Source organism: Marmota monax, unplaced genomic scaffold (assembly GCF_021218885.2).
Source record: "Marmota monax isolate L192 unplaced genomic scaffold, Marmota_monax_Labrador192_F-V1.1 WCK01_AAM20220418_F8-fsc00177, whole genome shotgun sequence".
Classification (NCBI taxonomy): domain Eukaryota; kingdom Metazoa; phylum Chordata; class Mammalia; order Rodentia; family Sciuridae; genus Marmota; species Marmota monax.
The window spans coordinates 2,911,493-2,938,084 of record NW_026694922.1 but is presented as its reverse complement, the minus strand read 5'-3'; the positions used below and the strand labels follow the sequence as shown (position 1 = coordinate 2,938,084).

The window sequence follows — 26,592 nt, the reverse complement described above, 5'->3', positions numbered from 1 at the left end:
GGCCAGGCAGAGACAAAGTCACCTGAGACAGCAGGGGAGAAACAGGAACAGCAGAAGCTACCCAGTCCCGTCCCGGCCGTCTTTGTCCCAAAGAGAAATCTCCCCTTAAAAATCACTGCCCGAGAGTCGCCAGTTCTGGAAGGGACGTTAGAGACCGTCCTGCCCAGCCCTTTGCAGTCATGTTTAGATCCCAGCCCTGCCAACGACTGGTTGCGTTGGGCTCCTCCAAGCCTCAGTCTCCTCCTCTGTAAAGTGGGAGCGTTTCTATCACCTGCCTCACATTGGGGTGACAGGGGGGGGAACCTCCTGTAGCAGCGTTGACCACGGGACCAGGCTCAGAGTCAGCGCGTCTCCGTTAACATTCTTCATGCCCACGGTCACGTCCCAGGTGCCTCCTGACCCCACTCCTGACCCAGTCCAGGTGTTCCCAGAGTTCGCTGGTTATTGGGGACCATCGATCCCTGAGGTCACCCTGGGGTTCAGTGATTTGCTAGAAGGACTCACAGAACTCAGAAGCCATCAGACCTGGTGTCAGGGTCTGAAACAGCCCCGGGCAGAGGTGTGCAGGAGGACGGCCAGAGGGTCAGGGCAAGCTCCGTTCTCCTCTCCCGGGGAGTCCTGCACTGAGTCACCAGGGACCTGCTTCTCCCATCAATGAAGCCGTGGCCGCACTGGGGTCCTGCCAACCAAGGAGGCCCGCCTGCCCCGGGTGTCCAGGGTTTTCACTGAGGGTTTGCACACAGGCACGGTGGACCTCCCGGGTGGCCGACCTTGGTCAGCAGCACCTTCAGAGATCAGGCCTCTGCCATAAACCACATTGTCAGCACCGACTATCCGACATGGCCAAGGCCCCCAGGTACCTTCAGAAAGTCTCAAGGGACAGCACACGGCAAGGGCCAAAGGTAACAGTGGCACCCGCCTGTCATCCAAGTGACTCAGGAGGCTGAGGCAGGAAGATCACGAGTTCAAAGCCAGCCTCAGCATCCGCGAGGCCCTGAGCAGCTCAGTGAGACCCTGTCTCTAAATAAAACACAGAACAGGGCTGGGGTGGGGCTCAGGGGTCGAGGGTCCCTGGGTTCAATCCCTGGTATCTCCCCCCCCAAAAAAAGAGGTGGCCTTCAAGAGCCACAGTCAAGAGTCAAGTCTTTATTTGGGATGCTCGAGGATGGACACCCCGATCTGCCCCGTGAGTCCTTGGTCTGGTGACTCTGTATGCACCTGCTGCTGTCCTCGGGGGACAGTTGCAGGACTCTCACCAAACACAACCATCCGGGGAAGCTGAAGCCCCTCTTATAAACTGGCTCAGCGCTTGCCCGGTCCTCCCTGGACTTTAACTCGTCTCTAGGTGACTTATAGTCCCCACTAGGATGGGACAGGGCTGTCAGCAGCTGTTACACAGTGGCAGGCCCTCGGGGCTCATGTTCAGCACAGATGCCGGGCTTTTCCAAATATGTGCTAACTGTGCTTGATGGACTCGGGGTCGGGAGGCACTGCGTGGTCATTCCTCTTAAGGATTCATTTAATGATTCCATTATACAGGGGGCACACAGAGGCTCAGAAGCAGGCGTGGACTTACAGAGGCCACAGAGTGGGCCCCTAGGTCCCCACTGTCCTCACCCAGGGCCCTCCTCCACACCTCAGGCCTCAGTTTGCCCATCTGTACAATGAGGCCGTTGTCCAGGGATGGCCTCTGAGGAGCCCTTGGACTCTGCTGATACGGAAGCCACTCTCTCTCCTGTTTTTCCTGTCATCTTGTCCCCAGTTGAAGCAGTTAGCTGTCTGCTGTGTTGGGGCCCACCAAGTGTCGCCTTTCCTCCCCAGATCTCACTGAGTCACCAGGGACCTTTCATCCAAGGCAGATCCAGTGACTCATTTGCTGGAGATAGGTGGCGCTCGCTCCTGAAGCAGCCAGGGCAGGACTCTGTGGTCAGCTGGAGGGGACTGGTGGGGACACAGGTGTGGGGTCAGACAGCCCTGCCTCACCTCCTGGCTTTGCAGTCACCAACTGTGACACTCTCTCTGAGCCTCAGTTTTCTCATCCTTGAGATGAAGAGAGCAGTAGCCGCCTCTCAGGCCTGTGCTCCAGGCCCCGGAACACAAAGCCACCACTGTCTGCATTGTCTCCGAAGAGACCAGCGCCATCTCTGCAGAGCCGCCTTCCGCCTCACATTTGCAGAACTGCCTCTGACAGGTTAAAACTCCACCTTGCACGTGTCGCCCCTGGCCTCGCCCCAGAGGTTCCTCAAGGTGGACTGTCCCCACTTGACCAAGTAGAAACCAAGGCTGTTGGGAAAAGTATAAACGGCAGCCATACCCCAGAGAAAAAACCCCAACGTGGCGCCTAAGCACCTCTTCTTCCTACCTTCTTCTTTTCTGCAGTGGCGCGAAAAGTTCCCGCCCCTGTGAACTCTCCCGCCGGCGCCAATTTCAAATCTCGCTGGCGGGGAACCTTAGCCCCAACGAGAACTAATTCCTGGGCTCCAGAGCTGATATCTGAAAGAACTTGCCAATAAACGGGTTGCCTGCCATTTATCTAAACCCTACCATCTCCCCCTTAGTTCTATATAAGCACACTGCTTTTTACAATAAAATTGGAATTCTCCCGGGGAAGTGTCTTTGCGTGGGGAATTCTTTCAAAGGCTTTTTAAGATGGAATTTGCTCAAGGTCACGTAGCAACCTGAGGGCAAAAAACAGCCCTTGAATCCGGGTCTCCTAACCTTCCAGATGACCGTGTCCTTGCGAGCATTTCACAGTCTCCTCTCCCTTGTCTGTGGGTCTGAGCCGACGGTCGAGGAGGACGCCTTAGGCCATCTTCTCCGCTGCCTTGCAAACTGGAGTCATTCCCAAGTATTCGGCTGCCTCTTGCCTCTTGAGTATGTAGATGACGGAGTGAGCTGGAGTCCCCACCCAGGGCTTCCTCGGGGCTGTGTGTCAATGTCTCCCTCCCTCCAAGGCTGGCTCATTTTCTGTACACAAATAAATCGCCCTCTCCCCCACCATCGCCCCTGTCAAAGACCCCAGTGGCACCGTGAGGTATGAATGGAGTGGGGGTGGTGGGGGACAGGTGGGAAGGGACAGGGAGGTTGGAATGCTAGTCACCTGGCACCTGTGTCAGCCCCAGTTAACCTGATTGTTACAGTCAAGGGCAAGTTAGCAGCCGGCCAACCGCTCACTAGGCTCAGTCACGGGGAGGACAGACGGAGGCAGCACCCTGCCATGCCCTGATGAGATGGAACACGCCATAAAAGGGTGTTCGAGGCTTTCTTTCTGAAGCCCACGTACATTACGGAGGAGGCGCGCTGGTGGGGGGGCGGCGCCCAGGGGTCACCTAACAGATAATGACTCCTGGCTGAAACCCTGACAGAGTCCTTTCTTGCCTGATCAGATCGACCCCCAACACCAGCTGCAAGCCCCTGCAGCCTGGGGCCTCTGCAGCAGGCTGGGGGAGGGGAGCTGGGGTGTCCAGCTCATGGGCACCTTGCTGTGGTATTTTGGGTGGCGCGTACTCTGCACCAAAAGGTCTCCCTGCGATTGCAGCAGCCAGAGAAAGGAAGAGACCCCCCGAGCGAATCCACCAGCAGGGCTTCCCTCTGTCCTCCGGTGCTCCAGGAAGCTGCATGATGTGGGGGGACAGGCTGACTTCATGTGCTCTGCTTGTAAGCTGCCGCGTGGGGGAGGAGGTGGAGTTGACTGACTTGAGGATCACTAGGGCGGGGTGAGGATCCCTTGTCCGAAATGCTGGCGATCAGGAGTGTCTCAGGTTTCAGGTCTTTAGGATTTGGGAACATCCATAGGTACATCATGAGCTATCCTGGGGATGGAACCCAAGTCTAAACACAGAATTCATTTACGTTTATGAATCTATGTGCATTTATGTATTAGGTGTACCTTACACACGTAGGCTACAGGTAATCATAAGTTCTAATAAGTTTGTGCATGAAATAGAGGTTTTTGTTTCTGGGTTTTTTTTTCTTTTTTTGGAGGGGGGTTACCAGAGATTGAACTGAGAGGCACATCTCCAGCCCCATTTTGTATTTTATTGAGAGACAGGGCCTCACTGAGCTGCTTAGGGCCTGATTATTGCTGAGGCTGGCTTTGAACTCCCGATCCTCCTGCCTCAGCCTCCCAAGCCCCCAGGATGGCAGGCGAGGGCCATCGCGCCCGGTATGAAATTTTTCTAGTGTGAAATTTTCCATTTGTGGTGTCCTGTTCGCACTTGAAAAATTCTGGAATTTGGAGCATGTTTTGAGTTTTCAAGTGAGGCAACGCTCAACCTGGAGCACACACCTACATCCTACAATGTCACTTGAAGAGGTGGTGGGTTTTGTGTGACATGCCGAGTTCCCCCCCTCCACACTGCAGGCATATTTGCAATTCATAAAATAGAATAGTTTTTTAGGTTCTTAGTATATGTCAACTCCACAGCCATCAGGTGGGTTCTAAGGAGATAGCCATGATGGGTAGGCGGGACCCTGGGCACGAGAAACCCACTCCCAGTCAGAAAGGCACGGGGGAGCAGGGTGGCTATGGCAGTGAGGACGGTGCTGTGACCTATCATTAAGGGAATGAGGGTGACTCCCCGCGGAGACAGCAGCGTGTGCAGAGGGTAGGAGACCCAGGCTCTCCTCAGCTGGGTCACCTCCAAATATAGTCATCATCAATTGACAATATTACAAGTCAACAAGCACCAAATGCTTTTACATCATCGTAACACTGAAAGAATCACAGGGTAAAAATTCATCACAGCTGGGCCCAGTGGCACATGCCTGCCATCCCAGCGGCTGGGGAGGCTGAGGCAGGAGGATCTCAAGTTCAAGGCCAGCCTCAGCAACATCGAGGCCCTAAGCAACTCAGTGAGACCCTAAATAAAATGCAAAATAGGGTTGGGGATGGGGCTCTGTGGTCGAGGGCCCCTAAGTTCAATCCCTGGTGACCCCCAGAAAAAATTCATCACAAGCCAGGGATCATCCTATTAGAGGGGAGAGTGAGAGACGCAGATTGATTGAACAGGACTGAAATAGTTCACTGGCCGTGTTTCAGGCAGAGAAATGAGGACGGGGACCTGGCTGGGGCAGATCTCCAGGAAGCTTTGGAAAAGGCAAGGAGTTTGGAGTCCTCCAGGCAGTGAACTGGGGGAGGGGGCCGGTTGATGAAGACGCCCCCTCTGGAGGCTGGGATGGGGTGGGCGGGGCCCCAGGAAGCTGTGGCTGAGGTCCGGGCAGAGCAGGGCGTTCACATGGTGGAGCCATGGGAAATCCCAGGCTCGCTCCCCTTGCTCCTCCCTGGGGGGACCCAGGCTCTCTGACCCCTTGTAAAAATGACCAGCTGATCTCGTCCTCATCCCACCACGTTGCCCGGGACCCTGGCACCTCTGCTGCCTGTGGGTCTGACCAGCCTTGGACAGTCCCCACGCTCTGTCTGTGGGTGGGCCTCACGGCCGTGAGGGGTCGCCTTAGGTGACTATTTTGGCCGAACTGGCATGGAGAGAATTCCCCACCTCTCCGCCCACCGAGGCTGAACTCCCTGCCAGGGAATGTGACGGCAAGCCCACAGCTCAGTGTGCAGGACCACAGCACAAGGGGTCTTGAGGGTCCCAGAAACCTGCCCGAGTCCCAGGCATCCTGCGCACGGGCCGCAAGTGGCCCTGAGTGGGGGTGTGGCCTGGGTGTGGACCATCATGTGGAGATATGGAGGAAACAGATCCCCGGGGCCAATTCTGACTGCAGTCAGGACTCTGAAGGGAATGAGACAGAAAGGAGGGTCTTGGAAGAGGTGAATGGAGACATGAAGCAAAGGTGTGAAGCAGGAAGGTCCTGGACTGGGGAGCAGGGTGTGCAAAGGCCCTGGGGTGCAGCATGGGTTTGGAAAGTTTGAGCAGCAGGAGAAGTGGTGTGTGGCCACAATGCAGTGAAGGGCAGGAGGATGAGCTGTGTTGGAGAGGGACGTCCAAAGCCACAAACTAGGCTGTGTAGCCCATTAAAGGGGTTTTGATCTTGTTCTCAGTGTTGGGGAAAACCACTGGTGGATTGAAGCAAAGAGGTTCTATGATCTGATTTGTGTCTTAAAAGAACTACCCCCACCTCTGATGGGTTTTTCCCCCTTCTGCTGAAAACATAAAATCTGACCTTTGATCATGTTCAAGGGCTCATCCGGTGTGGATCCTGTTTGGGGGTTAGGTGGGGGACCTGGTGAGAAATCTGCTGCGCCTAATGTCCTACCTGAAGGTTCCCATCTGTCTTGCCAAAAGTACAGGGACCACCCGAGGCCATTCAATAGAATCTAAAGTCAGGACAGTGTCTGGAAGAGCCGGACGTGCTGCGTGGAGTCCAGGTGGCCTGCGCTTTGCCGGTGCAAAGGCCCTGAGGCCCATGTAGAAGGTTCTCTCGAGACTCTGGCCTCTAAAATAGCCAGACTGGGAAAAGGGGCGGTCACAGCTCATCTCGCAGGTCCTCGCCTCTGATTTCAAACAAAATAGGTCCAGGAGGATCAGCTTTATCTTAAGTGAAGTTGGGCCACGGATCCCGGCCGGACACCTAGCTGTGCCATGTTAAGCAGCTTTGAGTTGGGTCCCCAGGCACAAGTGGAGGAGCATGAGAGGCACAGAGAGAAGGGCAGGAGACAGAAAGGGGAAGTTCCCGCCAGTTCACCGGTCAATGGCTCTTCCCCAGGAACAGCGTCCAGTGGAGACCAGGGACTCCCACCTCCGTCCCCTATCCCTCAACAAGAGGGACAGATGGGTGGAGTGGAAGACAAGGGCCTCGGGGACTCCCCACTGGGTAGAAGCAGATTGTCCCCCCCCCCCCGGGAAACGAGAGCCCTGAGGACCCAGGATCGAGGCCGGGGCCGCCCCTGCCCTCTCTGAAGTGGTGAAAGACCTAAAGAAGTGAGGTCTTAGTTTTTATCATTGTCCCAAAGAGCATGCGGATAATCAAGCCACCTCACGTGATGCCCAGTGACAGTGCCACTCTCCGCCCCAGACCTCAGGCCCGCTCGGCAGGGGTGACCCGGGGCCTTGCTCAACTGTCCCTTCCCACACAGGACAGCCGCGACCACCCCTGGGTCACTCGCCCCACACGGAACTCGGTTGGCGCCCAGCCTGCTGTCCTCTCCTTGGGTTTTTCCTTGGTTACGTGGCTTTTTAAACATTTTTTTATTTGTTCTTCTTAGTTCTACCTGAGAGCAGGGTGGATTTTGACCTGTCTACAGACACGGAAGGTGGCTGTGCATGATGAGGCGTCTCACTGTCTCACTGTCACTGTGTTCACACAGGAACATGGACGGTCACGTCCAGTTCTTCCACTGTCTTTCCCCTTCCCATCCCCCTCACTTCCCTTCATCCCTCTCTGTTTGATCCAATGAACTTCGATTCTCCCCTCTCCCCCTGATTGTGAGTCAGCATCCACATATCAGAGGGAACCTTTACCCTTTGGTTTTTTGGGATTGGCTTACTTCACTCAGCATGGTCATTTCCAGTTCCATCCATTTACCTGCAAATGACACGATTTCATTCTTCTTTAAGGCTGAGTAATATTCCATTGTAAATATGTACCACATTTTCTTTATGCATTCATCTGCTGAAGGGCATCTAGGTTGGTTCCACAGTTTAGCTAATGTGAATTGTGCTGCTATAATCATTGATGTGGCTGTGTCCCTGTAGTGCTGGTTTTAAGCCCTTTGAGTATAGACCGAGGAGTGGGATAGTTTAGTCAAATGGTGGTTCCATTCCAAGCTTTCTGAGGAATCTCCACACTGCTCTCCAGAGTGGTTGTTACACGGCTTTTTAATGGATGATATCGTCTCTTTACATAGGGATAGATACACGCTGCACATATAGCGCTGCATCCCTTAACCATGGGGCTGAGGCATGCACTGCTGGGTGGTGTGATTGCTGTGTGAGCACCACAGAGTGCACCTGTTCACACCTAGATGCTGCAGCCTCCTACACACCTGGGTGAGCTGCTCTAGCCATCACCACGTACACGGTCCCTTGTTGACTGAGGCACCGCCCGGCACACAGCTGTACACACCCAGGTAGCTGTACACGTGCACGTGGGTGCACCGACACATGTGTGCGCATGAAAAGGTCTACAGTGGGACTGCTCCTCCTTGTTCCCAGAAAGATTCATTTCTAGTGTCTTCTCTCCATGTTTCTTTATATACATATAAGTAAATTCAAATATCCTCTCTCCTGGGCTCTACATGAAAAGTAACATTCTGAAAATTATTCTTGCTTTTAAATTTTTTTTAATATTTATTTTTTAGTTGTAGTTGGACACAACACCTTTGTTTTATTTATTTATATTTTTATGTGGTGCTGAGGATCGAACCCAGGGCCTCACATGCAGTAGACGAGCACTCTACCCCTGAGCCCCAGCCCTTAAATATATTTTTAAGAGAAAAAAGGCAGATGTTTTTTCCCCCTAGTCTGGATCCATCATTCCTAAAACAGCACCCTGCCCCTCCCCCTCCCCCCCACCCTAGGGACACCCCTCCCTCCAAGCTGCCCTTCTTCCTGCAGCCAGAGGGATATATGGCAAAAACCGAGGGAAGCCTGGCTTTCTTTTAATATACTTTTTAATTTAATACATTTTTTAAATCTACTTTTTCCAGAAACATTTTGGGGGGTACTGGGGACTAAACTCAGGGGCACTCGCCCCTAGCCCCATCCTCATCCCTGTTTTGTGTTTTATTCAGAGACAGGGTCTCACTGAGCTGCTGAGGGCCTCGCTGTGGCTGAGGCTGGCTTTGAACTCGCGATCCTCCTGCCTCAGCCTCCCCAGCAGCTGGGATGACAGGCATGGGCCACTGCCCCTGGCTGGATGAGCTTTAATTGGTGCTTTCTAGTGGTACACCGTGGTGGGATTTGTTGCTGTGTATTCGTACGCTGTTAGGAACTCTTGTCACTCCCCTTCCTGTCGGTTTCCCCTTAACTAATCAGACCTGTGTGTGTTGACCATGTGCAGCGGGATGCTTTGAAACATGCATGTGCTGTGGAATAGCTGAATCCACCTCACTGAGGCACCGATCATTCTGTAGTGAGAAGGTTAAGGTCCACTCTTTCAGCAATTTGCAAGTAGGAAATACACTGTTGCTGACTGTAGCAAGGCGCTCACCCTGTTGCACAGTACATCTCTGGGACTCCTTCCTGGCCTCCAGGTGAAATGTGCACCCTTTGACCAAAACCCCCCTCCAGCCCTGGGCCACCGCTGCGCTCTTTGCTCTGTGGGCGGGGCTCCTTGGGATGCCACTGCGCCCTGCTCTTTGGTGTGACAGAAGCCTGAAGCCTTGGCCATGGCTCCCCTTCAGTCCCCAGAGGGCATCCACTCTTCTTGCAGCTGCACGGATGTCCCCTGGGTGGTCCATAAGGGCAGCCTCTTGCTGGCAGTGACTTGGCCTGGATCCAGGCCTCCTCCTGCTCCCGCAGCACGGCCTGGCTCGACTTTTGCCCTTGAAGTTTTGCACCCGGAACATGGTTCTCTGTGTCACTAGTGTCCCAGTGGGGACCTCTGAGTCGAGGGGAGAAAGACTGTCCTTGTCAAGCTCCTGCCAGACTGTCTCTGTGGCCGGTGGCCCTGGGCCCCGCAGGCAGCTGTCCGGGGTGCGACCCTCCCGTCTTCTCCCTGGTCCCCACAGACGGCGTCAGCTCCTCTAGGTTTGGGCTTCTGCAATCAGAGCTTTCTATGGTGACATTTTGCGCCATCTGAGCAGGTGTCAACAACCATAAACGTCTCTCTGTTTGGGGACACACCCAGGTGGAGCCTGGAAACCGCCATTTCCGGAGCCTCTCTTGCTCTGGAGACTTGGGTTCCTGCGCCCCTCCTGCGGGGACCCCGAGCCCAGGCCTTTGCATCCGCTCTGCCCCGTGGGTGGCCTAACACACCCCAGAAGAGGCTGGATTGGGGTCCCTGGCTGCTCTCGAGCAAAAGTGGGGTGATGGAGGGGACGAGTTGGGACAAAATGTGGGGCCCCCGTGGGAAGCGGCTACGGAGAAAGCCAGAGGACACCTCAGGGTCAGTGGGGCGCCTTAGTCACACCCCGTGCCGACATCCAGCTGCCCCAGACTCCAAGTTAGCTGGTCTAGTTCAGAGTCACCAAGAGCAGTGCTCAGAGTGACAAAGCTGGAGGAAGCCTCACTGTCACCAAAGCCGCGGATGGTGGGTCAGTAGCCTCAGGTCACTCTGCAAGGTGATTTTTCAACATCAATCAAAATTCTAAAAATGTAAGTTTCTTGGCTGAGAAATGCAACAGGTAGGGGCATCACCTGCAGAAATTACCTAGACAGATTTAGGGACAATATGCACTAATTTCTGTGCTGTACGGAGATAGCCAACTGCCAGGACAACAACTCAGATACTAATCAAAGGAGACTGGTTTGGCAACACAGATGTTGATATTTTAATGTAGGCCTTTTAAAAGAATGAAGTGATCATCTGTGTGTGAACATGAAAAGGTATTCATGCTGGAGTCTAAGTGAAAAGTTGGTAGCAGAACACTAATGTAATGGAATACTATACAGCAGAGAAAATGGTCAACAGTAACCCTTAACAACATGGGTGAATCCCACAGAATGCCAAACCAAAAAAAAAAAAAAGCAGTTTTCAGGAAAATTCACAGGGTCTGGTCGTATTTATATAAAGTCTTAAAACATGCCCCTTAATGCCATATAAAGTTCAGAAGTATTGATCTCCATAATAAATAAATGCAGACCATAAACAACAAAAATAATAAAATGCATGTGATAAATGAGAGTTCTGAACACTAAATTAGAGATTCACATAATTCCAGGAGGAAAGTGCGGGGGGGGGGGGGGGGTGTGCATAATTATTCGTGGCCTGCACTTCTTGAGCAGGTGTTCCTACGCGGGCCTTCCTGCGCTCAGTCTCCAGCTCTCTGGATGACGGATGGTTCTGGACACTCTCCTCCGTAAGCGGCAGAGCTTACTGAGCTCTGGTGGACTGGTGGGCTGCAGCGCTGGCGAGGTTCCCAGGCTGCGAGGGAGGCCCGGCTCCGTGGTAATGAGCCTCGCAGACCCGGCTGAGGCAGCCCATTGTACAGACGAGGACAGCTGGGTCCCGAGGAGGGAAATGTCACTGGCCGTCAGCAAGAGGTGCGTCTAGAACACGAACAATCCTGAGCCAGCCCCAGGCTCCTGGGGGCTGTGGCACCAAGAAGGTGTGACACATTCGTCATCTCATTGCAGTGCACTGCTTTAGAGACTCGATCAGACCCTTCAATACAGGTGTCCTTGGAGGGCAGGTCGGTGCACAGGGCAGTGGGGGAAGCCGTGCTGATTCCTTTCAATTTCCTACTTTTGGGGTATTTTTGCTTTTTTTTTTAATAAGCTATTTGCTGGGAAAAAAAATATTTGAGGATGCAGAGAAAGTGAAAGACCATAAGAAACACGTCGGAGAGTGTCTGACTCCAGCCCAATCTGCTCCGTGGCCTTCCACACGTCACCTCCCCTCTCTGAGCCTGGATTTTTTTTTTTCTATAAAATGAGGAAGCAAAATGCCCACCTCAGGGTTGCCTGGGATCAGAGTGAGACCATAAACGGGACTGTCCTGGTGGAGTGCAGGTCACCTCAGGAGGCCAGGACTGCGAGCACGGGGCTGCAGGTGGAGGGCTCGGCTAGCCCGTAGGTGAGACCCCCACCCCAGCCACCCCCGCGGCTCTTCATCCCGGAGAGTCCAGGGAGATCAGCACCCAGATCACCTGGGGGTGCCTGTTCCCACAGGGCTGGGTTAAGAAGGGGACCCCATCTGCATTGGCTCCAAGAAGCCAGAGCTGTGTCCACCAGCTCTGTCTGTTCATTGCCCAACAGACCTGGGGTGCCAGCCCTGTGGCCTGTGACTGGCACAGAGTAAGGACTGGTGGACGAGAGGATGGCAAGTGGGTGGGTGGATGGGTGGTGGGTGGATGGACGGGTGGGTGGATGGGTGAGTGGGTGGGTGGAGGGTGGATGAAATGACAACCAAACACACGTGAACAAGGGGACTTTAGGCTCCCTCAATCCAATTCCTTATCTTTAAAAGGAGGACTCAGCCAAGACTTGCTCCAATGCTGTAAAATCCAGTGACTAAGCCCAAGGAGCCGACCAGCTCTGGAATCAGGAAGGAAGATCTTCCTGGGCCGAGGACCGCCCGGGGTCTCCGTGGTTAGGCCAGGGGTCCCCAACCAGAGGTGATGGAGCCATCCACCAGCGGGCGCTGGCAATGCTGGGAGCTGCCTTGGGTGGCCACATGGAGAGGGAGGAGGGAGGTTGGCTACTGGCGTCCAGTTGGCCAAGCCAGGGGTGCCTCTCGGCGTCTGGCTGGCCTGTATTTGACCCCAGAAAAACAATCCAGCTCAGATGTTGAAGGCATAGAACTGACGGCCTTCAGGGTGGCCCGTGTGTTCCCGGGGTGCTGTGGTGTTGTTTGAGGTGCTCTGCTGGGGTCTTCCAAGTCCCAGACAACCTCGTTTGGTTATTGTACTCACATGCTGTGTGACGCTAGGCAGCTATGCCCCTCTCTGAACCTGAAGTGTCTCCTCTGGGTAGTCTGGAACCATGATCTCTGGGAGCCTCTTGGTCTTTAACATGTGATCTTTGCTTCTTGGGTGTGTTCCCACCCCCAACCAGGGCAGGCTTGGCGAGTCCTTATAGCGGAATCGGAAGGTGCCAGAAATAACTACACATTGGGTGTTCGTGATGATGTTTAGAATAGTGACTCACATTTTTATAGTGCACTTCCCCAAAAATACATCCATTGATTCACCCACCAGTTCTGGCTCCTAAAAACAGTCTCAGTAAACAGTCCTACGAGGGAAGAATCACCATCGTCCCTACCAGGAAATTGCATCCCAAAGGGGCTCCTGACTCAGTGAGTAGAGGGCTCCCTTCAACCAGTCGGTGCTAAAGCCAGCACCAAGCCTCAGCCCTGAGCCAGGCTCACAAACATACTCTGTCATCCCAGAGGCTGGGGAGGCTGAGGCAGGAGGATCACGAATTCAAAGCTAGCCTCAGCCACGGGGAGGTACTAGCAACTCAGTGAGACCCTGTCTCTCAATAAAATGCAAAACAGGGCTGGGGATGGGGCTCAGTGGTCAGGTGCCCCTGAGTTCAATCCCTGGTACCCCCCACCCAAAAAAAAGCCTCAGTTTTTTTGTAAATATATTTTTTTCACATTAAAGAAAATATTAAATGCATATTACACCGAGGTTTGTAACAACAACAACAAAAAAAAATGTCAAAAGCAGGAGGAAGGACGATGTCACCACTGGTCCCAGGCAATTAGGTCGCCATCATGACATCTTCAAATCAAAACTCGACTCCGGGCATTGCCGTTTGTTTCACTCGGCGGTTTCCAGCCCATTTCGCACACGCCATAGAGTTTTATATCTCCTCCCTTCACCTGCCCTGGGGCCTCCCATGTCCTGCCACGCGCTGTGGCCGGCACCCGCCCCTTCCCCGCCCCTCGGCTGCTCCCGGGCATTGATACAGCGGACCCTCCCATCCATCGAAGCCCGCCTCCTCCAACAAAGTTAGAAAAGGGGACAGAGGAGGGCGCCCCTCCTTGGACGGCAGGAGAGATGCCCAGCTGCCTCCTGCATCCCCGGACGGTCCCTGGAGAGAGAGCGACACGGATGCGCACTTCATTAAGACTCCATCCCGTCCCCGAGCTCTGGGTGGTCATGGGTCTGCGTCTGTCTCCCTGAGTCCCCGGCATCTCTCAGAGCATCTCTCAGAGTGTCCCCCGAAGGAGAAAGGGGGTCCCCTGCTCTGGCTGGAGGGTGGCACGCAGATTGACTGACAGCATCTGCCAGAGCCCTGAATGCGCGCCATCAGGAAGGAAGCAGCCGCCAAGTGTGACGGGGGTGATTGAGGGTTTTAAACGCTCTGAGGAAAAGGACTGAATTTAACTTAATGGCCACGGGGCCCCCAGGAAAAAGCAGCCCATTAGAGCGAGTTATGGAGTTGCCAGATCCCCGGCTCCAGGGCCAATCCAGACGACATCGCGCAGCCTGCGAGCAGCTCACCAGCTGCACAGGTTGCAGACTATAAATTTGAGCCCCCAAGACGGTCCGGCTTGTGTGGGATCTGCAGCGGGGGAATGCCTGGGCAGAGAGACAGGCATAGTGGTGGACACAAAGTCCCCTGGACTGGCAGGCTTTCAAGGGAAGAGGCTGACTGTCCCCAGCTGGAGTCCCTCTCTCTAGTCCTTCCAGTTAGCTCTGGCTCACACCCACCACCCTGGGGACCCCGGGCTGGTGGGGGGGGGGGGGAGTGATGATGAAATCTGTCCCCTGTACTTCCTTTCACTTCCATTGGTGATATTTAGGTCTTGGAGGACTGAGATCACCAAGGGAGGTCACAGGCCTTGGAAAGAGACAGAGTCACCCCCTGTCCCTCGAACCCACACCTGCTTCTTGATGCCTGCACCCTTGAGCACCTAGAGGGCAAATTGAAGGAGGACCACGTAGCAAGTCAGCAAGACCCCAGGTTCCCAGTGACCACACCTCCCTGTCAGGCAAATGCAAATCAAAACCACCACGACGTGGCTCCTCACCCCAGTTAGAGTGGCCGTTGTCACACACCAAAAAAATATATAGATGCTGGCCAGGACAGGGACAAAAGCCAGCTCTCCTACGTGGCTACTGGAAATGTAGCACAGTGCAGCCATAATGGAGAGCCACGGATGGAGGTTCTTCAGAACACTAGAAATGGAACTACCATATGCTCCAGCTGTCCCACTCCTGGGCATGTACCCAAAGGACATAGAACCAGTATGCAACAGAGGCATCTGCCCTTGCAGCACTGTTCAAAAGAGCCACGCTATGGAACCAACTGAAATGTCCACTGACAAGTGAACAGATAAGGAAAATGTGGTTCTCATACACCGTGGAATACTATACAGCCCGGAAAAGGGAGGGATCTGTCATTTGCAGGCAACACAGCTGGAACGAGGAACCTCATGTTGAGTGAAATGAGCCAGGCACAGAAAGGCAGATATCATGGGATCTCATCCATCTGGGAAACTGAAAATGCAGTTCTCATGGAAAAATAGAATGTAATCCCTGGAGTCGAGGAAGGGTCAGGAAGTGAGCACAGAGTGAACAGAACAACCCCCAAGACACAGTTTGATTTTTCCCACAGCACAGGACAGCAACTGGGGTCTGATGGCTGACCACCTGATTTATTTCAGAATACTGAAAAAGGAGAGCCCAGAGGTTCCCAACACACAGAAAGGATAACGGCTTAGGAAGAGGGAGGTGCTAGTTACCCTGATTGGATCATCACGCATTTTAGCATGTATTGAGTTATCATATTGGACTCCCCCAAGTAGCTCCAAATAATTGTGTCCATTGACAAAAACTTTTAATTGCCAGAGGGGTTTTGGCAACCCTGAGCTCCCTAGGACTCATTCCTAGAGATAGAGAGTTGGTGGGTCTGAATCTGGGGGCAGGCAGGATTATCCTGGAGAAAACTCTAGAACCCAGAGCCACAAAATGAGAGTCTGGGAGGGAACAAACAAGGTGCTGTCCAAGCTGAGGGGAATACCAAGCAACACCAGAATTTCCTAACAGAGCCAGCCGCACAGTCTGAAATCAAGAAAGAAATGCCGGGTGGACTGCAGATTTATTTAGAGCCAGGTGTGGTGGTGCACACCTGCTCCCAGCAGCTCGGGAGGCTGAGGCAGGAGGATCACGAGTTCAAAGCCAGCCTCGGCAACTCAGCAAGGCCCTAAGCAGCTCAGTGAGACCCTGTCTGTAAATAAAACACAGAATAGGGCTGGGGTGGGGCTCAGTGGTCGAGGGCCCCTGAGTTCAATCCCTGGTACCAAAATAAAAAAAAAAATTTACTTAGGATCCCAAAGCCTTGTCTGTAAAACAGGAGTGATAATTTCTCCCTTGCAAGGTTGAGAAAGAACTGAATGAGGTAATGGGTGTGACGCAGTTGTGCATTCCTGGCACCCAGCCAGCGCAGTATAGTGTTTCAAACATCACTATTGCCACGGCAGGTGCGGTGTCCTGCTCTTTGTGGGTTCGTATGTGCAGATGACAAGACTTACTCTGCTGATGGTCTCCCTCCCTCGTCTCCTCCTGCCCCCTGGTGACGGAGGGCATTGTCTGGGAAGCCGACCACATGACCAAACAGAGCCCATCAGCCGGCTGGGGACTTTGCCCAGCCTAGCAGGGTTAACAAGGGCTCTAAAAATAATTGTCAATTGCTTGTTTGTTTCAAAGACAATGTCACAGCTACATGGGCCCTTCTGTCACGCTCATCAGGCTGCATATTTGACACTTAGAGAGACCCAGGAGCATCTGTGCTGGTGAGTGGTGGCCCAGACAGGATGACCCCTGGGGACCCCTGAGCCTGGCTGCACCCAAGCTGTTGGTATCAACCACAGCTGGGCCCCAGAGCTGGATGTCCCAACCCGCCACCTCCACCAGCTCTGTCTGGTCACCCTCTCCTCACTGCACAGTCTATAGAGACTGTCACCATCAATCCTTTGGTAAAAGCCACCGCTTTTGGAACAAACTCGCATCCCATCCAATCCTCCGAGTCGAGTTGGAAAATCCCGATTCCACCCCAGAAGGTGCGGGGCCTGGGGAAGGTCACCGGCTCGTCCAGGCTCCTGCGGCCGGGGGACTCGAACCCCAGGCCAGTCCCAGGAAGCCCGCGTGGCCCCTCACGACCTTGGCCTGCCCCGCTGTCCCCTGCATGCCCTCTCCTCTGCCGGCTGTCATCCTGGAGGGAACGCCGGCTGCTGAGCCATGCTCCCCAACAGGGACATTTGTGGCTGCCGGTTGCAAACCTTCGCCGTCTGTGGATCCAGCCTCCGAGTCCAACTCCATGAGAGCAAGTGAACCTTCCCACCGGCTGCCCAGACGCATCCAGATGACATCCCTGAGGGCCCCCAGAGCGGCGACGGCGCTGACCGAGCGCCTCTCTGCAGGAAACCCAGGAGGATGGCTCTCCGGCCCAGCGCCTCTGTCCCACGATGTCATTTCTCTCCATCTGGAGATCCTCACATCCTGACCGGGGACGGGAGGAATGGTGACAGTGGCTGGCAGTGACAGAGCCCACCTGTGAGAGAGGCGCTGTCCCGGGTGCTGAGGGAAGCCCGGGGAGAGCAGCCCCATTTGACAGGCAGGACAACTGAGGCTCACAGAGAGGAAGCCACTGACCGGCACCCGGAAGAGCTGGGCCAAGGAGGGTCCACAAAGCTCTTTTCAAGCAGGATTCAGGCCAGGAAGGCCCTTTAAAAATTATCTCTCAGTGGTTCTCCGAGTCCCCAAGTTCCCTTAGGAATTTTAATTTTGGGGGAGGGAGTGTACCAGGGATTGAACTCGGGGACACTCAACCACCGAGCCCCATCCCCAGCCCTGTTCTGTATTTTATTTAGAGACAGGGTCTCACTGAGTTGCTCAGGGCCTCGCTGTGGCTGAGGCTGGCTTTGAACTCGTGATCCTCCTGCCTCAGCCTCCAGAGCCTCTGCGATGACAGGAGTGGGCCACCAGGCTCAGCTCCCTCAGGACTTTTTGACTCTATGATGCCATACGAGCAATATGCCTTCAGCAGAAACTGTGCCTCGGATTTGGAATCTGGGTCTTTTTGCAGACAGGCAACATATGGTACATCTTCCCCTGTGAGGCTGGGCGGGGGCGGGGCCGCAGCTCTGGGGCGCCACCTAATGGACAGTTGGGACCATCCTGACCCTGGGTAGGTCAGATGTCCCCAGCACGTTTTCAATTTACGGTGTTTTCAATTTGCAATGGTGTCAGGCAGCAGAGTTGGAGGAGCATCTGTAGATGGTTTTACTTTCAAGATAAACATGAGGGCTGGGGCTGGGGCTCAGTGGTAGAGTGCTTGCCTCGCATGTGTGAGGCACTGGGTTCGATTCTCAGCACCATATACAAATAAATGAATAAAATAAAGGTCCGTCAACAACTAAAAGCTATATTTAAAAAAAAAAATAAAGAGATAAAATGAGTCACAAGCGTGGCACAGCAAGAAGACCCACAAAGTCCTGGCCCCTGCCTCCCTACATAACCAGGGCTGTCCCTAATCTCCCTCCACCTGTGCCTCCAGCTCCCTTCCAAGTCCTCTTTCACATTGGGCCTTCATGGGTCTTCACATATCCTCCTCTTAGGTGTCCTTGTGTGATGGACAACATGTGCAACTGTATATGGCAGACTGTGTGAAGACCCTGTCCTCTCTGTCCTGTTAGCACACAAACTTCTCGCTCTCTAATTGTTACTGCTTAGAAATATGATTGTCTCTACTTTCCTGTCCACCACTGCCGGCCATCTAGCGCATACCCAACTAGACCTTGACACTTGTGGCCTTGGTTCCTACAGTCCTGATGCTTAACTGGGTCCCAGCATGAGCCACCCCAAATCTTTCAGGAAAAGGGAGGACAGGAAGGGAGCAGAGGAGGGATGGGGACTGGGAGGGGAGGACCTAAAGGGCAGCCTGCACGCCTTGGGGACCCTCTACCCCTGCAGACCCAAGCTGACAGGTGTCTTTTCTTCTCTTCCCAAGATGTGGGACCAGAGGGCGCCTTCGGTCCTTCCGATCCTTACCTGCTGCCCTCCGACGCGCTGGACAGCGGCAGCCTGAGCAAAGAGAGCCCCGAGGAAGGGGTGACGATGGTCCCTGCGACCCCCGCGCAGTCGGGGGAGGAGCTCGGGGGGCCGGAGCTGGAAGGAACAGGACCCTCGGCGCATCCCCAGCCCCCGGCTCTGTCGCCGCTGCTTCCAGAGGAGACGGGCCCCGAGCACAGGGTCCCGCCCCAGAGGAAGCCGCCGGCCATCAGGCAGGGGCACCTGTGGCCACCGGCCACTTCAGCAGCGGCGGTCCCAAGCGCAGGGTCCCGCGCCGCGCGCCCGGCCCTCCTCTCCTCCGCCACTGAGGAGCCCCGTCCCCCGGGGGACCTGGACCCTGTGGTGGCCTCCGAACCGTCCTCGGAGGTGCACGGCTGGCCGGAGCGGGAGGAGGGGACGGTCCCCACCACGCCCGCGCCGCCACAGCTGGCACCCTTCACCTCGCAACCCTGGGTGGCGCACACGCTCCCGCAGGGGCCCGGCCCCCAGGAGCCCGCTGCGCCCCAGGACGCCCACGAGGCCACCCCCGACGACGCCAGCACCGGGACCCTGATGGACAAAGGCGACAACGAGCTGACAGGCTCGGCCTCCGAGGACAGCCAGGAGACCACCACGTCCACCATCGTCACCACCACGGTCATCACCACCGAGCAGGCGCCAGGTACTGAGCCCGCAGCCCGCGGCTGCCGCCCAGCGGATGTCCCGGCTCCGAGGGAGCGACGCTGGCGGGCAGGGGGGGCCTTCTGGCCTTTCCCGAGGCCCCCACCCCACTTTTTGCAGAGCTGAGCTCTGAACCCAGGGCCTCCATGTGCTAGGCGAGCCCCCACCTTGAGCCACGTCCCCAGCAGCCCCAGGGACATTTCTTTTCATCACGACGTTGTCCTCTGTATCTGTGGGGCGTGGTGGCACTTGTCTTGTCATCCCAGCAGCTCGGGAGGCTGAGGCAGGAGGATCGGGAGTTCAAAGCCAGCCTTGCCACAGCCAGGACCTAAGCAACTCAGTGAGATCCTGTCTCTAAATAAAGTATTAAAAGCGCTGGGGATGGGGCTCATGGTTAAGTGACCCTGGGTTCAATCCCAGGTTCAAAAAGAGAAAGAGAGAAAATTTGCACCTGCACTAATCATGTACAAACTCTTTCCCATCCTTATCCCTAATCCATGCCCTAGGATGACTATTTGCCCAGCATTCAGACGGTAGCCAGGATTATAAATAATGACACGAATATGTAATAATCTAAATGAAGTAGGTAGGTAAAGGGTCACAGGTTCTTCTGAAAATAGGACACCCTTTCTCCTAAGGGACTCGTGAATGCACAGACTTTGATATCTGAGGAAGTTCCGGAGCAAACCTCTGGTAATGTCCAGGGGCAGCTCTGCATGTGCTCCTCTAGACGGGGGACCGTGCACTTCTGCACTGAGTCCTTCACCTGTGGGAGAGGGGCCCCCAACAGCCCAGCAAGGTGGGGTCTCCTTGAAGAGTGTAAGCTCTGAGTCTGACTCGCGTTTGCCGTGTGAGCTTGGCCACCCAGCAAACCTCTCTGAGCTTTTGACCTGGTTCTAAAATGGATCTGAGGATATTATGGGGATAAGTGGGTCAGCCCTGCAGGCTGCTTAGAAAGGCATCCAGCAGCACTCAGTGGCTTGGTTTGGGTATTTTATTGCCACTTTGATGATCACATCCGTTCTAGAGCTAAGGAGTCAACAGCAGCCGGAGGGACGAAAACGCGGTTTCCCCTAGAAGCCCCCACACACACACACAGCCTGCCGTGGGCTTTGAGCCTCCATGAGTGGCCCCGTGTCCTGATCCAATGCTCCCCTCAGCCCTCTGCAGCCTGAGCTTCTCCGACCCCGAGGGCTACATCGACTCCAGCGACTACCCGCCGCTGCCCTTCAACAGCTTCCTCGAGTGCACCTACAACGTGACCGTCTACACCGGCTACGGGGTGGAGCTCCAGGTAACCGGGCCGGGCTCCTGCCGCCGCCTCCTCCCGCAGGACTTCCCGGGAGGGTGGTCTCCGCCAGGCCTCCTGCTGTCACCTGAGCAGCTCGGTTCTCTTTCTCTCCAACCAGGGCTATTTGAGCTGGGTTTTGTCAAGTGAGTAGGGGTCCCTAACTGAGAGCCCCTGGAGTATCATGGAACCCTGGAACATGGGGGAGGTTTTCTCCAGGAGGGAGGCCCTTGGTATCCTGCTGCTCAACACACACCCACGGGGAAGCCCACCTGGTTCATTGGATTCCTAAACATTTCTCTGTGAATGAAAAGAAAAACAGGGAGCTCACACATCCATGTGCTAAGTCTTAGCTCCGTCAAAGCTGTGCAGCCCTGGGCAAAGATCTTCACCTCTCTGAACCTTAGCTTCCCCTTCCGTAAAATAGAAGTACTGTGACTAGTTTGAAGGAGGACTAAACACAGCAATCCAGAGAGAGCAGAGAGCACTTGGCCAGAGCCCCCAGACACAGGACACGATGCTCAGGACGCATTGCCCTATGCCCTCAGCACACCAGCACCTGGCTCCAGCCTTCCTGGGAGGTCGCCCCATCTTTTGAAATCCTTGCAGAATGAACCCTGGAGGCAGGCCTGGGGGTGGGGTGCTATCCAGCAAACGGTCCCACAGAGGAAAGGAAGAAAGTGGGGTCAGAAAAAGGGTCCCACACCCTGTGGCCTTGACCTTTTGGGGCCAAGGTTAGGATTTTGGATGCGTTCCTTTTTCTAATAGACCATAAAAAGCCATCGATAAGGACAATAAAGAGCCAGGTGCAGTGGCACATGCCTGTCATCCCAGTGGCTGGGGAGGCTGAGGCAGGAGGATCCTGAGTTCAAAGCCAGCCTCAGCAAAGCAGAGATGCTAAGCAGCTCAGCGAGACCCTGTCTCTAAATAAAATACAGAATAGGGCTGGGGCTGGGGCTCAGTGGTCCAGTGCCCCCTGAGATCAATCCTGGTACCATCATTCATTCATTAATTACAGAACCATTTCTGAGCTGGGGTCTTTGGATGTCCTCACCAGAACGAGACTCTAGGGAGGCGTTTGGACCTGTACGGGACGGGCAGAAGCTAAGCCCCTCCTAACCAGGGGTCTTTGCGGCCCCCAGAGTGGAGCGTTCTCAGGGGTCCGTCGTGGGTGGTTACTCGATATCCGTGGAATAAAACAAACTGGAGAAAACTTTCAGTCCGTCTGACCCGGGGCTTACTGAGCCCTCTCCTCCGTATCTCAAAGTGACCCACTGTGTATCTAATACAGTGTGCACACAGTAGGACTCCTCATTCCGTGACACCAGGCAGAGTGGCCAACACGGGGGCCTGGTAGCACACAGACAGACTCAGTGCCTCACCTAAAAGAGTTCAAGGTCATAACAGAAACACACAAGACACCCCTGGGTGAGTTGGGGGGTGCTGTAGAGGATAGTGGAGCACTGGGCATGCTCCTTGGGCCTCAGAGAAGGTCTCAAAGGTGAGGGCAATGTTGGTGGGGCTTTGATGAATGAGTAGGAGTCCGTGAAAGAGGAGAATGCCTGGCCTGAAGAAGGAAGGGCTCGTGGGAGAGACTGCTCCGCTTAGACAAAGGACAGAGGGGCTCTGTCCCCAGCCCTGCTCTGAAGGCCTCAGTCTTGGGCCAGGCAGTGTGAATCACATGCACACGCACACACTCTGTTCATCCTCACTGTGAAACCACTGCAGTATCTCCCTTCTCCCTCGCCCAATCCTAGAAAGTGGGAAAGACCAAACAAGAACACGATTCTTTGGAAGAGGGTTGGTGGCCCTGCAGACAGAGCCACCAGTTAGGAGGACATGTGCAGGGGCCTGGGGATACCCTAGAAACAAGACCCCAGCCCTCACCTGCCAATTCACACAGAGCAGGAGAATGTGCTCGATCACCCCCTAAGTGTTTATTGAGCACCTACTAGAACCAGGCACTATTCCAGGCATGGGGGCGGGGGTCCCTGAGCAGCATGGAGAATCCACACCCTCTCGGAGTTGACACTGGTGAGATGTCCTCTCCTGTCTCCTGGAGAGTGGGCCTCAAGCACAAGTTGGCCAGACCCCTGCCTCCAGCCCACCAGCTCCAGGAGAGTCTATCCAACCCACCAGCACCCAGGAGCCTCCGGCAAGGACAGCCATGGGTGCCCCTCAGACCACAGGACCCTTGCACCGCCTCTTCCCTCCAGCTTGGTTTCGCCCTGTCCCCTTGGTCTTCAGGGAACTGAGAGGACAGACAGCTCCAGGCTCCTGTGGGCTGGGGCTTGGGGCCTGGGGGTCCCATTGACCAGGGGCTGGTGGAGGTACCACATTAGCTGTGTCTGGGCCAGCTGGGGTGCCACACTGATGTCCTCGCAGCCTGGGAGGGCCCTGTCAAACAAGGCTCAGCGTTTCTGTCTGTCTGTCCCTACCGTCCCCAGGTGAAGAGCGTGAACCTGTCTGAGGGGGAGCTGCTGTCCATCCGCGGCGTGGACGGCTCCACCCTGACCGTCCTGGCCAACCAGACGCTCCTGGTGGAGGGGCAGGTGATCCGAAGCCCCACCAACACCATCTCCGTCTACTTCCGGACCTTCCAGGACGGCGGGCTCGGGACCTTCCAGCTGCACTACCAGGGTACGCCAGGCCAGGCCACCAGACAGGGCGCCTGCCTCCGTGTCCCTCTGGCCCACTGAGTCGAAACTTCTTCTGTGCCAGGGAGCCTTCGGGAGGTTGAGTTAGGTGACAACCCTTCTCCGGATAGTGTCTCCAGCAGCAACGGGAGCCTGCGGTCCCCAAAGGAGCCAGTCCCGTTGAGTCACAGTTGTCAAAATATTGCCATAATCCACGAGCTTCTGTATCCCTGCATTAGATAATATCCCCTAACGTTTCTGATAATGACTGCAATTTCAGGGAAATGTGTCAAGATATACATTATGCTATAAAATGATCCGCGCTGCTCTTATGACAGACTCGCAGGCTCCGCTAATAAGTCAACCCCGTGCTGCCTGCAGCCGTGAGGGACAGGTGTCCTGGAGACCAGCTAGGGGCTGATGAAAATAAGCTGCCACTCCCCCTGTTCAAGTCCATGGCCCTGGGTCCCCTCTGAGGCTCCCTTGGACTCCCGAAGAAGAGCCTGTGGCCCCAGCAGCCCTCTGTCTCCAGGTCTCCCCCACTTGCTTCCTGCCTGATTCTCTCCCTCTCGCCTCGTCCTCTCTCCTCCTTCCCTTCCTTTCTGGCTCCCTTTATGTCTCCCTCTTTTCCTTCCTCTCCCTCTCTCCTTCCTCCCTTCTCCCCCCCCCCCATTTTCTCACCTCCTGGCTGCTCCATGATGTCAAATGTCCCTTCCCTTAACTAAGAGCCCCTCCTTGGATATTTGCCAGTCACCAACATACCCACCTGGACAGTGAAGCCCTTGGCCGCACATCTGGATTTGGGGGACCATGTCCATGTATATCTGATGGACCAGACCGCTGGAAGAACAAATCACTTCTGACTTTTCCCTAGAGGGTTCTGGACCAGGGGGAGGGCAGTAGACAGAGGGGTTCACCTCCTCACACCTGTTGATAGAGAGACCACCCTGTACTGTTGTCATGGACCCAAAACAAGAGAGAAAATAACTCGTTGAAACATGAACTTGAACTTCCTCCCCCAGACACACTGGGAGTGAAGACAGGTGTTCTATGCCCAACCGCCATCTAGGAGTGGGGTCAGCATGACCTGGACATCAGGCGCTGCCCATGGCTCAGGCCCCACCAGCGCCCCACCACCTGAAAGCCTACTGTGCGCCAGCCCTGTGCTCGGCTGCCCTCCCCCAGCATGATCTCGTTTCATCTTTACACTCCCGTGAGGGGGTCACCATCAACACCTCCCCCAGGAAGATGAAGAACAGGAAGGTCAGGGAGATGAGTCTCAGGGCCACGGGGTTCCAAGTGAGAGAGTAAGGACGGGGACCACACATGTGTTCCCCCGGGGGCTCTGGCTCCCCAGCCAGGGGCTTTTTCTATTTTTTTTATTTTTATTTTTTGGGGGGTGCCAGGGATTGAACTCAGGGGCCCTCGACCACTGAGCCCCATCCTCAGCCCTAGTTTGCATTTTATTTAGAGACAGGGTCTCACTGAGCTGCTGAGGGCCTCGCTGTGGCTGAGGATGGCTCTGAACTCTCGATCCTCCTGCCTCAGCCTCCCCAGCAGCTGGGAGGACAGGCATGTCCATTTAACATCTGAACCAGCACAGGGAGGTGCACAGGCGGCACCTGCCCTCCTGTGTGTGAGAGAGAGAGTCAATGAGGCCAGGGAGTTGTTTTTAACCCCAAAGCTGCTGTCACTAGCTAGGCGGAGCGGGGAGTTTTGAGCCCCGAGACAGTGCTACTCGGGGAACTTCGGTACCCCCGCAATCAGTGAGAGTCACAACCCCCTCCCGCGTCCCCAGGGCCTGGTCATTTCTCCTCAGTACAAATGGGCCCCTGGGATGTGGGTTGCGAACTGGTCACCCCGTTGGCGGGATGGGGTGACGGCCTCTGTCCTTGCCCTTCTCCCCAGCCTTCATGCTTAGCTGCAACTTCCCCCGCCGGCCCGACTCGGGGGACGTCACCGTGATGGACCTGCACTCGGGCGGGGTGGCCCACTTCCACTGTCACCTGGGCTATGAGCTGCAGGGCGCCAAGACACTGACCTGCATCAACGCCTCCAAGCCCCACTGGAGCAGCCCGGAGCCCGTCTGCTCAGGTAGGCCCCGCCCACTCGGGTAGGCCCCGCCCGCCCCAGTCAGGCCCGCCCAGCCACGCCCATCCCGGCCCCGCCCTCCAACACAGGTCCTCAGAAGGAGCTCAGGGCCGGCCGCCACCCAGAGGAGAGTACACCCACCCCTGAGGGCTTACCTCTTAACTGGGGTAAAACCTGTACTACACCAAATTTACCACCAGAAACATTTAGTATATTCACAATATTGTGACACCATCACCACAGTCTAGTTCCAGGACATCTTTATCCAAACGGAAACCCTCTACTCCTGAGAAATTCCTCCCCAGTCTCCTCCCCGCAACCCCTAGCAACCACCAGGCTCCTTTCTGTAACCCGGGGATCGGCTCATTGTGGAAATTCATGTCCACGGGATCATATCTCGTGTGATTTCTGTGACCGGTTTCTCTCACTGGCCATGACATTGGCAAGGTTCTTTCAGATTTCAGATGGTATGGGAGCTCCGTTCCTTTTCATGGCTGTATAATATGCATTGCATGGTTCTACCAGCTTTTGCATATCTGACCATGGGCATTGGAGTGGCCTCCACTTTTTGCTGATGTAAATGAGGCTGCTGTGAGCATTTGTATGCAAGTCTTCACGTGGACATAGTTCTCATTTCTCTTAGCTATCCAAAAAATGGAATATTCCCATGCAGTGGTTTTATATTTCCAAGAGCCATATTCGAGGACACCCATTTCTCCTCTTGTTATACCCCATGCTGTCGTCATAGCGGTCATAGCCGGTGTGAAGGTGCTGTTTGGTCTTGTTTTGCTGTGCTGGGAATTGAACCCAGAGCCTCGCGCATGCTAGGCATGTGCCGTACCACTGAGCCCATCGCAGCCCTCGTGGTGGCTTCCACAGTTCCCTGATAACTAATGATGTCCGGCATCTTCTTGTCGGTCATGTATATTTTCTTTAAAGAAACCTCTGCTCCAGTCCTTTGCCCAGGGTTTAATGACTATTTGTTTTTTTTCTTGTTGAATACTAAGAGTTCTTTATATATTCTGGATACTAAGCCCTTAGAATACATAGGATTTACAAATATTTCCTCCTCTTCTGTGGGTTTGTCTTTTCACTTCTTGATAGTGCCATTTGATGGAAGGAAAAATATATTATTAATTTTGGTGACATCTCATTTATCTATTGTTCTTTGTTGCTTGTGTTTGGGGCATGACTGCCGCCATTTTGTTCTTTTTAGCTGAGCTCATATGCACTGAGCATCCTGCCAGAGGCTGTAGTTAATCCCACCTCCTGGGATACACTGCCCCCATTTCAAGATAAGTCTCATGGAGGTGAAGTGACTTGCCTAA

The 26,592-nt window shown here is 54.8% G+C and overlaps 1 protein-coding gene across 1 annotated transcript in view; it reads left to right on the top strand.

Moving 5' to 3' along the window:
• Window positions 1-26,592, top strand: part of Sez6l (seizure related 6 homolog like) — a 160,058-nt gene that overhangs the window by 83,910 nt on the left and 49,556 nt on the right. The window contains exons 2-5 of the mRNA XM_058573601.1: window positions 18,528-19,250; window positions 20,410-20,543; window positions 22,985-23,177; window positions 25,082-25,267. Coding sequence (XP_058429584.1) covers window positions 18,528-19,250; window positions 20,410-20,543; window positions 22,985-23,177; window positions 25,082-25,267 — 1,236 coding nt within the window. The remainder of the gene's footprint in view (window positions 1-18,527; window positions 19,251-20,409; window positions 20,544-22,984; window positions 23,178-25,081; window positions 25,268-26,592) is intronic.